Source organism: Dama dama, chromosome 5 (assembly GCF_033118175.1).
Source record: "Dama dama isolate Ldn47 chromosome 5, ASM3311817v1, whole genome shotgun sequence".
In the NCBI taxonomy this organism is placed as follows: Eukaryota; Metazoa; Chordata; class Mammalia; order Artiodactyla; family Cervidae; genus Dama; species Dama dama.
In genome coordinates this window covers 16,749,375-16,763,970 of record NC_083685.1, presented here as the reverse complement: position 1 = coordinate 16,763,970, position 14,596 = coordinate 16,749,375, and the positions used below count along the sequence as shown (strand labels likewise).

At 48.4% G+C, this 14,596-nt stretch overlaps 1 protein-coding gene across 1 annotated transcript; it reads right to left on the bottom strand.

Annotated features, from left to right (window-relative positions):
- Window positions 1–750: 750 nt before the first annotated feature.
- HSPB8 (heat shock protein family B (small) member 8) lies at window positions 751–14,153 on the bottom strand. The gene is made up of 3 exons (XM_061141892.1): window positions 13,272–14,153; window positions 6,995–7,058; window positions 751–1,745 (listed from the first exon to the last, which is right to left on the bottom strand). The coding sequence occupies exons 1-3, from the start codon at window positions 13,636–13,638 to the stop codon at window positions 1,586–1,588; spliced, it is 591 nt and encodes a 196-aa protein (XP_060997875.1). The 5' UTR covers window positions 13,639–14,153; the 3' UTR covers window positions 751–1,585.
- Window positions 14,154–14,596: the final 443 nt, after the last annotated feature.

Below are 14,596 nucleotides of genomic sequence, written 5' to 3'. Positions count from 1 at the left end.
GACTTCTTAGTGGTACCCAAATAAATACCCCCCTTTTGCTTAAATCAGTTGGAGTAGGGCTTCCTAGCACTTAGCAGAGAAACAGTTCTAACTGATGCACTGTGGTAGCACGCTCCCTACCACCATACTTTCAGGGTTCTGGGCTCCCGGTAGCATCAGTGTGTGGAAGGTTGACGACCCCTTTCCTCCTGCCTAACAGAACCTTGCTTTTTCAAGCAGCAGTGTCCCAGTCATTGAAGGACAAATCAATATTGATCTAAGATAATGGCCATTCCTTTCTCTTTGCCAGGGACTGGCTTCAACAAACTCATGTGACCCAGTTTGGGTCAATGAAAAAAAAAGAAAGAAGACTGTTGACAGAGAGCTTCTGGAAAAGAGCTTACAGATGAAAGAGAAAGTCAGACAAAAAGGCTTTTTCACCCTTTCTCTTCCTGTTCATGGCCATACGAGGTTGAGGTTGAGATGCTTGGAGCTGCTGCAGCCTTCTTGCAAACATGAGGCTAGAACTTGTAGACTCATCAGAGATGGCAGAGAAAAACAACAGAAAGACTCTGGGTTCTTGGTGCATAACAGCTGAAAAAGTAATCTGAAATCACTCATTTCTAAACTTCCTGTAAAGTTAAGATATTTATGTCATTTAAGCCACAATGCATTGAGCATTATTATTTACAACCACAAGTGCCCCTAATTGATGTTGCATGTCTAAGTGGTACAGCATTTAGTTCCCATCAAAACAACACACACGGCTAATAACATCAGTTCCTTTTATTATTGTTTACTGTTATTTTCCCTAAACAACAGCACAATTCAAATAACAATGACACACACGTCCCACCCATATACACAATACCACTAGCCTGCCTGCCAAACTATTTGGCCTTTGCTTGGTTCCTGGTGGAGCTGTCTGGAGACAGCCCCCTCTGTAAAAATCCCGACTTGGACATAGGAGACACAAGAAAGGGGGGACTTTAACCAGAGAATAAACTAAAGGACTTCTAAAGTCCTTGGAGAGTGCCAGCTTGGGAACATGCTATAAATGCCTGGGTAGAGGGCACACGGCACTGTCTGCTTTCTTGAGTTGTTGGATAAATCCCATATGGGGATATAAGACCTGTCTATAACCCTTTGTGAACCAGGGCTGCAGAAACACTGTGGGGTGAGCTACGAGGGCTCCATCAACCAAACCAAGGGGCAGGTATGGACATTGGGAGCCCAGAATGGGAATCCCGGTCCCCAGAGAAAAGCAACTCTTGCAATAGCGGCAAGATAAGATACAAAGTGAAATGTTATGTCCCCTTTTATTTGTTTCGCAACTGTAAAATGTGCAACATTTTCATCATGATAGAAAAGGTAGAGAAAGGAAAACTTCCAGCATTTTGGCCTAATGCAACGGAGCATGACCTGTCAATTGCGCCATCTTGCAGAAAAACCTACTACTAACACTATCCAGGGAATCTGGTCAATCCACCCCGACCCCCAACATTTTAGCCACACTAAATCTATGAGTTCAGCTATAGTAATGTATCCTGGAATCAGAGAAGCCCAGGGGTTGGGGAGGGAACAAGGAAGGGCCAGGACCGGGGTCTCAGGTACAGGTGACTTCCTGGCCATCTTGAGGAAGCTCGTTGTTGAAGCTGCTCTCTCCAAACGGTGAGTAAGGGGGAACCTGGGGAGCTTCGATAATCAGCAGGCCTTCTGGGGAAAGGGAGGCAAACACTGTCACAGGATCCACCTCTGCAGGAAGCCTAGGGAAAATACAAGGTTCGTTTATTATTTTTAATACAGCCAAACATTCTTTTATTCAATTGAAAGAAAATATTTTTGATATTGCCTGGTGGGATTATGATCAAACATAATTATTATTTATTATTATTATCAACACAAGAAATGTAATGATCATAATCATAATCATTATTGTTATAAAAATAATAATCCCACCAGGCAGTTCCATTACTATCCCTAATATACAGATGAGGCGATTGAGATCAGAGAGGTGAACTGATTTGCCCAAGGTAACATAGCTGGCAAGCAGCACATGAGAAGAGAATTGGAATCCTGGTCTCCAAACTCAAGAGGAGCTGATCATGACACTCCTCCGCCTCCCCTCCCAGGCACCAGACTTTTGAAAAAAAAGTCCATGGTAGGGAAAGCCAGAAGGTTCAGTCACCACAGATCTTCCCACCGGTCTAGGCTGCTTCTACCTGTTGTAAATGCAGGGGTCTTGATGGAAGAACCAGGCAGTAAAGTGAGCCCATGCTGGTCACGGGCAGGACCCTTCCTGCAGGGGTTGGGGAGGTTTTTTTGCTGTGAACAGCCACCTGTAGCCACATGAACTGCATCTACCAAGGAGGTTCCTGATTAACAAGGAGCCCGCAGGGAAGGGTGGGAGAGAGAGGGAACTTGGGCAACTGCCAAGCCAAACCTCTGAGGTAGAGACAAGGCCAAAAGTTTGGACCTCCCTAATGGCAACCCACTCCAGTATTCTTGCCTGGAGAATCCCAAGGACAGAGGAGCCTGGCAGGCTACAGTCCATGGGGTCACAAGAGTCGGACATGACTTAGCGACCAAACCACCACCACTCTCGGCTGGGGGGATGGGCTGACTCTTTACACGCCAATCCTTTACACGCCAACCCCTAGGGCATCTGGGACTTATGACAGGGCAGCCATGGTCCATAAGCATGGACTTCACAGGCAGGCAGGCGGGAGTTCAAATCACACCTCTTCCTGACTGTGTGATCTTGGGTTAGTGATCTCACCTCTCTGACCTTATTTCCTTATAGGAGAAGGTGGTTTAAAACAGCACCTATCTTTTAGGGTGGTGTGAGAATTATATAGGATGATGAAAGCAAAGGTTACACAGTGCCTAGCATATAGGAAGTGCTCAAGGGGCATTAGCTTCCACACTGTCATTGTAGGCATCAGGTGTACAAGTGGGGCACCTTGATAACTGTGACTATTTTAGCATCATCATTGACCCATGAAATGTCAGCAGCCAAAAGGCTATCGACTATCCAGGACAATGTTCCCATATTACACATGGGGAAACTAAGGCCCCAATATGGGAACAGACTTATTCAAGGGCTCTTACCAGGTGGCCTCTATGTTGAACCCACTTGGTGGGAGAACTATTCCTCCTCGGTCCTCTTGCAAAAGGGACGAGGTTCAATGAAACCGGTGGGAAGATCTATGGTGATTGAACCTAAAGAAACTAAATCCTTTCATTTAAAACTAAGGGAAAGCCTCAGCTCTGTGTTAACATGTCTTTAACACCTCAGCTTCTACCATCTCTTCATATTTTCTCTCTTTTAACAAAGAAAGAGCAGATCTATGACTTAGGCCCTCAGGCAGGCAACACTGTCTAGTCAGAATTTAACCACATTTTGCTTTGGGTTTATTCCACAATTGGCTTCTTGAGTGAATGAATGTTTGACTGATGAGAACTGAACCTTATCAAAAGCGGGTTGATTGAAAAGAAAAAAAAATCACAAGTAAATAATAGTATAGGGACATAAGCATAGAAGGCAAAAATATAATTGAAGATGGTTTGTGAATGACTCATTTGGTCTCTCCTATCCAAGTAGGAGGGCTTCCCAGGTGGCGCTAGTGGTAAAGAACCTGCCTGCCAATGCAGGAGACATAAGAGACGCAGGGGATAGATCCCTGGGTGGGGAAGATCCCCTGGAGGAGGGCATGGCAACTCACTCCAGTATTCTTGCCTGGAGAATCCCACGGACAGAGGAGCCTGGTGGGCTACAGTCCATGGGGTTGCAAAGAGTCGGACACAACTGAAGTGACAGCACACACACACACAACCAAGAAGGAAGTCCACGGGCTTTGCAGACGGGGAGACCTGTGTGCAAGTCCCACACCTGCCTGTTATGGCCACGTGACCTTGACTGAGTCCTGTCAACCTCTGAGCCTCAGTTTTCTCAGCCACGAGATGAGCTTAAAAATACCAGCTCTCTGCGTGCTGTGCTAAAAGTTACTTCAGTTATGTCAGACTCTTTGTGATCCTATGGACTGTAGCTCGCCAGGCTCCTCTGTCCCTGGGCTTCTCCAGGCAAGAATACTGAAGAGGCTTGCCATGCCCTCCTCCAGGGGAATCTTCCCAACCCAGAGATCGAACTTGCGTCTCTTATGTCTTCTGAATTGGCAGGTGGGTTCTTTACCCCTAGCACTACCTGGGAAGCCCAATACCTACTCTATAGGATTCTTTTAAAGATGGCATAAAATTAAACCTCTACATCTTAAAAAAAAAAAAAAACGCACCATTGTCTCGTGTCCTGTCTATGGAATGAGTTTTCAATTAAGAAATTTTTTTTTAACTATCCTCAGAGCTTGCATTAGATGCTTACTTATTTACTGGCTGTATCCTGTGGGATCTTAGTTTCCCAATCAGGGATTGAACCCACACCACTTGCATTGGAAGCACAGACTCCTAACCACTATACCACCAGGGAAGTCCCAAACCTCTACACCTCTTAACCTGGCTCTTAATACACCACAGCGGGCTGCAAATGGCAGATCAGATACCGGGGAAGCTGTGGAGCAAAGACACTAAAGTCTGCTTTGGTTCTGGGCATCCTCCGTTGATGACTTCCCGCATTCCCTGGTCTCTCACTCCAGGGAGGTGTGGAAAAGCCCCCGTCTCCAGTCTTTGCCCTGCACTGGACCTGACTTGCAAATTCCAGTCTCTCCCTCATCCAGTCAAAACAGGGTCTTTCCCAAGGGGATGTGTGTATTGGGAAGAATTTCTACCTGTGGGCAAGGCAGATGGCTGGAGCATTGCGTCTGGGAGGAAATCTCCAAAGGCCTCAGCTGGGTTTAAGGAGCTTCCCTAAACTCTAATGACTGGAGTATCTCCTGGGGGAGGCAATGAGACCTCTGAGATGGGGCCAGGGCCGTTCCAAACCCCAGTCCCACTGCTTGGTGATGGAGTAAGGGCAGGGCCAGGAGGTCTCAGGACTCCCAGCTGCTCTTGTGTGATTCCAGTCTTGCTGAGTCTCTAGTAAGATTAGTCCCCATGGGCTGGGCACTGGGTCTGTACACATTCTCTCACTCCCCATCCTAAGGGAAGGTGGAACAGAAGCCCAGAGCAGTTTAGCATGTCGCTCCAAGTCACCCACTCAGTCGTGGCGCCAGGACTCCCTACACCCAGAAGCGAGATTCAAAATATTTAATGACTGGCACAGCTGGACATTGACCAACTAGAATGGATGGATCCATTCCATGGTGATGGAGGAGGGTCCTGGGGGCTCTTTGGTTGTTGGAAGGCGGGGAGGTTTGGAGGGTTCTCGAACAGCATCACGATGGCCAAGTGACCAAGGAGAGCCTCTGGGGGGAGGGTGGTCCTGGCCATGATTAGTTCAATATTGTAAAAAACCAGCCCAGCTCAGCTGCCGAGCCCCATTTGAGTAGTGGCTCTGCTTCCGGCAGCTTTAGGCATTTCTATCTGGTCAAGTAACTCACAGCAAGCTGTCTTTTCCCAGAGGTCTCAGAGATGGGGAGATCCATGAAAATGGCTGTCTTTAGAGATGATGAATTTGCTGACTTTCTGGCTCAGTCCCTTTCACAGCTTTGACTTGCCTGTGACTCCATCCTGAGACCTTATTTCAGTCTCTTAAAAGAAACATCAGCCCTCTCGCTCCCCTCCCATCTCTCTCCTCTCTCCCCATCTCTCCCCTCTCAGCAACGTCTGATCTGGCTGTGGTACTAGGGGAAGGTGTGGGTATTGGTGATGGCAGGCCAGCCAGGGAGAAAAAGCATTCGGCGTTTGCCTTATCAGGAAGTGTCTGCAGGCTGTTGAGTACTCTGGAGACGCCTGGTGGGTTAGGAATGGGCACATGGCAGGAGAGAGACAGCACTGCGGAATCTTCAAGCTGAAAGCAGCCTCAGAATTTAGCCTGTGCCATCTGTCCAGACACTTTACTGGGGTGAGGGGAGGGGTTAAGATCTAATAACAACAACAGTAGTAAGAACAAACTGACACTTATGGCGACCTGCTGTGTGCCCATCACGAGCTGCGATCTCATTCCCTTTGTGGGTAACTCCACAGGGCTCAGCATCCCTCCCTTTTATGAATGAGGAAAGGGCATTCCTTGCTCAAGAACTGAATACAGTGAACTCAAGAGTTCAAGGGTCTGTTTGGGGCTGTTACGAATGCTCATTTTAAGGACCCTGGGTGTATCCCTTCGCCTCTGGGAGATTTAGTTTCCCCATAATACAAGGAGGGTATTGTCTCTTTTCCCCACTGCATACCTTTGCTGCAAAGGTGAAATGGGACTAGAAAGGGACTTTGGAGCCAGGAGTGCACAGAAGGGAGGAGAGCCATTTAGGGGGACGAGGTGTCTGTGAAGCAGCCAGCCACTGGCACTTCGCTGTGAGTCTCTTCTCCCTGCTGGTATTGCCATCAGTGCCTCCGTCTGTCTGTCTGTCTTCGATTGCTTGGCTCAGCCCGGTGGTGGTCTTCCTGCTACTTGCATAATGCCCCAGTCTCAGCCCTTCTCACTCCCCTTGGCAAAACTGGTCCTTCCTTTCTCCCAATCTCTCAGCCTTAGAACCCTTCTAGGTAGTGAGTCACTAAGACAGCAGGACACCTTCCAGCCTAATTCTTACGGGCGCCCTAGGGAAGGCCTTGGGAGACTTGGAGCAAGCAACCCTCCAGAGAGTCTATTTGGAATTTGGGGGCATCATATCACGTGGGTGGGTGAGTACCCCGATTTCCACGGAATCATGGACAAGTGGTCTTGCCTCTCCTATTCTTGGATTCTTCATCTACAAAACGAGATTGTTAATCCCACCTCGCAGGGCACTGAGAAGATGAGATGGCACCCCTATTTCTGGGAACCCACTGCAGGGTTTGTTTAACTTCTCACAGGGTTCAATTCCCTGCCCCAGGGTGGGTCTCTTGAAGGAGAGATGCCCAAGCGGGGTCCCAGGCATGCCGCCCCAACTCCAATCCTCCCCTGAAATCCAACTGCCAGGTTACTTACTGGATTTTCTTTGTGAAGTTCTTGGAAACGATGCCACCCTCTTGCTGCTTCTCCTCGTGTTTACCTGGAAGGGAGAGGAAAGTCACAAGTCAGCGTCTGCATCCCACGGGCATCATTCAGGACTCCGCTTGGGTGGGAATCCTGCCCTGGCCTCCGGTGTGGCCTGGGGCTTGGTCTAGAGGCTCCAGTAACTGTTGGAGCCTCTGGTCCCTCCTCTGATAAGCCGACCCTCTTGAAACCACCTCCCAGGCTGTTGTGAAGATGCAGTATGACAATGGGAGGTCAGGAGGCCTTGACCGTGAATTGTAGATGATTAGGAGTTAAGACTCAGGAAATCACAGGGATGGCGTCCTGTCTTCTAAGACCTTGCACTGCACCTTCTAAATCTCACATCTCACCCTTTGCTCCTAACCAGGCAGGAGATGCTTGAGGCCAACATCCCAGAATGAGTGAGATGATACAGTCAGGCTGGTTTGCCAGCCCCCTGGGCTTTCTAACGCACAGAGTCCTTTCCCAGCTCTGAGAATGGGCTTCTTTTCTCCCTATTACCGATGGGAAAATTCAGGCCCGGGGATGGGTCTGAGCTCACCCAGCAACTGTGTGGCAGCCCAGGCCTCAGAACCAACTCTTGGTCACTAAGCCGAGGACTAAGTTCCGATGCCCCTCTGCCTGTTCCAGCTTCCAGTTAGTTCTTTGAACCCCATTATCTGTACCTAGTCCTGAAAGAACTGCCTGGAAATATTGCATCATCTCCAAAAACAAAACAGAAAACACCCAAAGGGTGTTTTCCTGAGAAATGAGACATGAATGTGAAATTCCACCTGCCCCCTCCTCCTCCCGGTTGGCAGACAAGGGCTTTTTTCCTTCCCTTAGGAAGTAAAAATATGAAATTACAAGAGGGCTTAGGCAGACTGGCTGTCATGTTGCAATTTATGTAACAAATTCTGAACCCTTTGGCCCCTCCCCACTCTTGGGTCTTTGTTTTTTGTTCTGTTTTTAAGGGACAGAATGTCTCTAATTTCTCTTTAAACAAAGCGGATTATACCCCAGCAGAGTCATTGCTGCTGCTGCTGCTAAGTCGCTTCAGTCGTGACGACTCTGGGCGACCCCATAGACAGCAGCCCACCAGGCTCCCCCATCCCTGGGATTCTCCAGGCAAGAATACTGGAGTGGTTGCCATTTCCTTCTCCAATGCATGAAAATGAAAGGTGAAAGTGAAGTCGCTCAGTCGTGTCTGACTCATAGCGACCCCATGGACAGCAGCCTACCAGGCTCCTCCGTCCACAGGATTTTCCAGGCAAGAGTACTGGAGTGAGGTGCTATTGCCTTCCCCGAGCAGAGCAGAGTCATTAGGCTCCTATTATTATTCACTCCTCATTTGTGGGGCTGCACTGCAGGGCCGAGAATGCTCATTTACCTAGGGACACCCTTCTGAGGGGCTTTGGAATCTAGACTGTAAATAACCTTGTGTAATACAATGTCTTGCTGCAGTCAAGATTTTAAGCTGATAATTTATAGGTGATTACATTATTCATTACCTTTTTATTATTCATTATTCCTTTATTAATAACCTTTTCTGATTACAACGCATGTGTATGTTTGAAAATATAGAAAGAAAAGACAATCAAAACCCTCCATAATTGCATCACCCCAAGAAAAATACATTTTTGTATATGTTCTAGATTTTTCTGTTACTAAGAATGCATACATGTTATATAACATAGATGTATATCATCTATTTTATCAAAAATCATATTGTATGTTATGTCTGGAACTTATTTTTCTCTCTTGCTGACCCATTATAATTATTTTTCCATATTATAGCAACTATTTGTTGACAACATGACTTTTAAAAGAATTAATTTATTTTTTAATTGAAGGATAAATGCTTTACAGAATTGTGTTGGTTTCTGCCAAACATCAACATGAATCAGCAATAGGTATATATTTGTTGACAACATGACTTTTAATGGCTACAGGGAAATATAAATTCATTCAGCCAATCCTTGGCTGTGGGGTACTGAGAGGGTTTCCGACGTTGGAAAGAACCTCACTGCACTGAACATTCTTATAGTTAGATTGTCACACCCAGCCTGACTGACTTCCTAGGATAAATTCCATGTTCTAGAATTCTGAAGGCTTGCTCTGTATGTCGCTAAATTTCCCTCAGGAAAGGCTGCATCAGTGTAGTCTCCTACTGGCTGGGCAGAAAGGGGAACATTTATAGGAATTCATTTTTAAACATGAGTGTCTGCCTAACCAGAACACACTCTTCTGCGAATGAGCTGCTCTTGGAGCTTGGAGAGTTTATTCTGACCTGCCAAGTTTGTGACCACCAGCTGCCCAGTTCTGATACAGGCCCGTGGCCAAAGGAACACTGCCTGTCCCCTGGTCCACTCTCCAAAGCCTGGGCCTCCAGAGACCTGCTTCCCCTGGGGACAGGCCAGTGCCTCTGACTCAGCCCTTTTGCACACTTGATATCCTGGCAGTAACAAACAACAATGATGATGATGGTAAGAATAATAATAGCAAACTCTTTATATTGTGCTTTCTTGGTGTCTACCACTGTTCTGAGCACCTTACTGATACCAACTCTTAATCTTTCACAAAAACCTTAGAAAGCGTTACCATTTTGTGGATGGGGAAATGGAAGTTCAGAGAGGTTAAGTGATGCGCCCAAGGTCACACAGCTTGGAAGTGCTGGCGCACAGACTCCGAGGCAGGGGTGTAGGCTGGGGTTTGAGTCTGCTCTGACATCTCCTAGCACTTTGCTCCTCTTCTCTGCGCCTCAGTGGTAGTGACAACAACTTCCTAATTATTGGGTACTGTGAGGAGCCAGTGAGAATGAATCACAGAATTGCTTCAAACATTATAAAAGGGGGCTGCTTCTGGCTTATTTTGATATTTGAGGAAAGAACTGGTCCTCAGAAACGAAATCCCTCTGTCAATGCTCTGAAAATAGAGTACTGGGGTTAGGGGGAGGATCTTTGAGCAAAGGCAGCTCCATGAAGGGGACTGGGGGAGGGAGTTAACCTGTTAGAAAGAGGGTGTTGCTAAGAGGCTCCAGTTGAAGCTTAATTTGCATGTTATTTGAATATCTATTTATTGGGACAGCTTAAGTATTATGAGTGATTTTTAACTTTTTAATTTTGCTTTCCTACCTACATTTTCTACCATAGAACATTTTTTTGTAAATAGAAAAAAAAAAAAAAAAAAAGCAATTATTATGATTCTTTAAAAAATAAAGGAGAAAGAACTTATCTAGAGGCCAGGGGAAGCCAGAGGCCCCTCACAGCCTCTGAGAAGTGTAGCTGCCAAGGAGCAGCATCAGCATTTCAGGGAAAGCCACCGGCCCAGCTGAAGAAAGAAGGTGCTGCTTCCAGGGAAGGCAGAGGCCCCGGGATTAACGGAAAGGGGTGGAATAAAGCCTTGGGGCTTTCCAGTTCCTTCCTCCGTCAGAGCCTGGCCCAGTGACCCATGAAAAGAACATTTCTTGGCTGGTGACTATGGGGTGGGGGAGGGGTGTGTGTGAGGCATGATGGAAATCATCTAGTCTAGCAATTTCCAAACACTTCCCTGGACCTAGACACTCCTATGTGGTTAGATAAGACAGGGCCGCCTTTCAGAGATTCATAAACTATATTAGCAAATTCAAGGCTCTGATAAGTCCTGCAGTAAGGAGACCTGTTTGTAATTTTGCTTCATATGGTACCTTTGAAAATCCTGGAACTCCTCCCTCCATTTATTAGACTCCTAATGATATCTTAAAACATGACATTTGGCAAATACTGATCTAGTCCAACATCTTATAAAACCAAGGGTACATGTTAGGCCCAAGACGTGGTAGGATTTGCCCCAGGCCACTCAATTAGAAGCAGATCCTGTCATCCTGATTCTGAACTGTCTAAGCAGGCTTAGCTTTGAATTTCTGACCTTGTTATGAAGACGCAGATGGTCTCAGGTGACTGTGTCTAGGCCTCAGTTTCCTCAACTGTAAAGTGGGTGTATCAAATCTATGCATATTTCCTCAGAAGTCCATGTGAGGAATCAGTGAGCCAACACATGTCAGCCTTTAAAATCACAGTGCCCTTCATGAAGAGTTTGAGGAAAAATGGGTGTGTCATTAAGTGAGGTAGGAGGGGAGACTGGTCTGACTTCCCACGTCCCTTGAAAATTGCTTTTTAAATGGAGCCCAGGATGTCAATTTGATTTTTAAAATCCCTATTATAAGAATCTTAGTATGTACTCTCAGGGCATTGGCATTCTGTCAAGTCAAAGTTGCTAAGTGTACAGCTGTGAAGCATTTTCAACCTAAAAAGGCATTGTCTGTTTTTGTCTTATTTAAGCCCCCAGGGACCCCATTTTACAGATGTGGAAGCTGAGGCTCTGTGACTACTCGGAGCCTCTTGGATTAGTAAGGCACTCAGATGGGATCTCAGCCTGGAACTCCCAGACCCTATCTAGCAAGGAAGATGAAAGAAAAAGTCCTCCAGGTTGGACAAAGGTCTCCTGGAGGGTATGGGAGACCCTCCACCCAGGGGTGGAAGTTTCTGAAACCCTAATTAAAACAAAGACAGGAGGAGCGGTGATAATAATCACCTTGTTTGTAGAGTACCAGGCAGACATTTTCAGCTCCATCTTACAGACACTCTGCATTTATTATCATAGACTGTGCATATTTCATCTTCCCTACAGCCTTGCCAGTTGGATATTATTTACCCCCATTCTTTAGATGGGTAAACTGAGGCTCAGAACAGTGAGAAGACTTTATTGTGCATATCCACCCAGAGAGCATAAACAGTGGTGGCGGGATTTGAGCCCAGGTCTCAGAGAGCATCTAGCAAGCATTCACGTATGTATGCATATATGAATTGGGGCCTTACTTTGTGCCCAGCATTTTAATAACATAACAATAGCAATAGTACCGATCCCGTATGTTCTAGGCATTGTGTACGCACTCTACACGCGTCGTTTTTTGTACGCACTTCACATGTGTTGTCTCATTTAAGACAACAGTCCTCAGGCGGTGCAGCCATTTGAACCCCAATTTCCAGATAAGGAAGCAAAGCACAGAGAAGTGGTTTCAGATGTCTGGCTCCTCAGCCAACGCAGGAAGCCCTGGCTGCCCCCCTCCGCCAGCATAATGCTCCAGTGTGCCTCCTAGCCCACCACACCCTCCAGAGCTTCTGATGTTTATAATTCTGCTCCGGGAGCCTTTGAAACTTTACCCCCACCCCGCCCCCGAAGGCTGCTCTGCTGGGGCTTGTCTCTGCCCAGCCTGTTTGCAATGGTTTTTATTGATTTTCCGGCCGGTAGAGCTTGCCAGGAACCTGCTTTTTAATAGAATGTTAATTGGGAGGGAAGAGACAGAAAGCTCTTCCCTGGCTGCCCTGCTTCACAGGGACTGAGCCTCCATCTCCTCTTTCCTGTTCCCCCAAACATCCCCTCTTCCAGGATGGGATGTGGGCAGGCCCAGACTCTGCCGGCTGCTGACTCACAGCGTGTCCTTGAAGTTCCCGCCTGGGCCTCAGCTTCCTCAGCAGTAAGATGGGACCAGCCCCCTCCGCTTCTAAGGGCTGGAGTGAGTTGAGAGCAGGAATAGAAAGGCTGTAGCCCTTGGCACCTGGTAGGTGCTCCACATATCAGTTCGCTTCTGACCCCCCTATTCCCTGACTTAACCTCTCTGCACTTCAGTTTCCTCATCTGTAAAAAGAAGAGACAGATAAGACCTGCCTCTTCAATTGTGTTCACTGAGATGCCACAGGTAAAGCACTGAGCATGGTGCCTGGTGGACAGTAAGCGCTCAATCAAGGTTACCGCATCATAGCTTTGTAACCACGATCATACCTCAGTTTCCTCATGTGCGTGGGACAAGGGGAAGGTGTTTCCCTTGAAATCTGAGCTAGTTACAAACACCCCCTTCTGGACTGTGTCTTGATGTTGGGGTGCATGAACCCTGCTTCTTCTTTGTTTTTTTACCCCTATATCTATTATTCTTTACATTAAATTTTCTCTGTTAAAACAGGCAGTGTGGTTTCCATTTCCCTGCCTGTTGGCTGGTTGATGCTGCACCCAAAGGTTAAAATTTCTCCTGGGAGCCTGGAGAGAAGGGCTTTTCTGTAAAGATAACTTTTATGGGTTGCATTCCTGAGCCCTGAAGTCACCTGTGTCATGCTGTCATAGCGTCCCCTCTAAGGGAGCGTTCTCCTGGCTCTTCGGGGCTGGGCCCTCCCCTCCCTCCACCCCCATTCTCTCCGTCTTGTCCTCCCCCACTCACCAGACACCTCCACGTATCCGTCCTTGGTCTTTACCATCAGCTCCTCTGGCTTAAAGCTGTGCACGTTGACACACACTTTCCAGGGCTCCCCGGGGAATGGTGGGGGGTTCCTGCCCTCGGCAGGCACCCCAAATCTGGTCATGGCAGTGGGCCCCCGGGGCACCATGCCCGACCTCAGGGTCCCCGGCCAGGCAGAGGAGAGTCGAGGCAGGGCCCAGTCAGGCCAAGAGGCAGTCAAGTCGTCGGGGAAGGGGTCCATGCCAAAGCCATCGTCCAGTAGGCGGGAGGACAGGGGCGAGTCCCGGAAGGGGTCCCGGCGCCGGCGGCTGGTGTAGTGGCAGGGGAAGGGCATCTGACCGTCAGCCATGGTGGCTGCTGAGCGGAAGGGGAAACAGAGGCTCAGAGAGAGGGAGCCACCTGCCCAAGGTCACACAGCAAGGTGAGGTGGGTGCGCTGGCTTTCCAAGCTTATTCTTCAGATTCAGGACCATCCACTGCCAAGGACAGAGGCACACACTTGGCTGGGGTCCGAGCCCCCAGAGACACTCCAGCCGCCGAAGGCCACCTCTGGTTTGGTCCAGCAGAATTCTCAAGGACCCCTCTCCACACAGCCTCACAGGAGATCAGCCAGCCGCCACTGTCCGCCCAAGCCGTCCAGGCTCCCAGCCAGAGCCACCGAGTGAAGCCCAGAGCTTTAATAAACCCGGGGACGCAGGCCTAGAAACTTCTCCTTGCTTCTCGTGGGCTGGGCGCCTTCTATTTATTGCTGCTTGGGCTGGAGGCGGGTTTTGCAAACGCCTCCTGTCACAGGAGTATTCGGAGGTGATGAACCAGCCCCAGAGAATCCGCTGAGGGGGACAGCTGGGCTCCCAGGGGGCTGGGAGGCGCCTCCTCCGCCTCTCCGGACTCTCCTCCCCCGGCTCGGCTCAGCCCCGCCCTCCCTGCCGCTCTCTCCCCCGGAGCCGCCCGCCCCTAGCCGGGCACTATGGCCCGGCTATTAATAACCCTGCCTGGGTGAGGGCTCAGGTCACCCTCTGGAAATACCTTCCTCAGAGCCTGCTGCGTCCTGCCTCCTCCCTGGGGACCCGCGGAAGGGGAGGAGAGAGACTCCGGAGCACAGTGGATTTGAAGGCAGATGGCCCTGGTTTGCATTCCCCTCTTCCAAGCCTTTAGCATCCTCAGGCTCTCAGTGCTTGCTTTGTGAGGGGAATAACATTCTTCCGCAGGTGGCTCTGAACTATCTGCTTTCCCACCTGTAAAGTGGATGTAACAGTAGCCTCCTGACGGATGTGTCATCCTCCTTAAAACATTTAGCAAACCATCACT

Bases quoted from the DNA above. Each gene is read 5' to 3' on its own strand.
- HSPB8 (XM_061141892.1), bottom strand. From the start codon at position 13,638: ATGGCTGACGGTCAGATGCCCTTCCCCTGCCACTACACCAGCCGCCGG. The intron at 7,059-13,271 runs GTGAGTGGGGGA...TCTCCCTTCCAG, and splicing joins CGGATACGTGGAGGTGTCTG to GTAAACACGAGGAGAAGCAG. The intron at 1,746-6,994 runs GTAAGTAACCTG...TATTTTCCCTAG, and splicing joins AACTTCACAAAGAAAATCCA to GCTTCCTGCAGAGGTGGATC.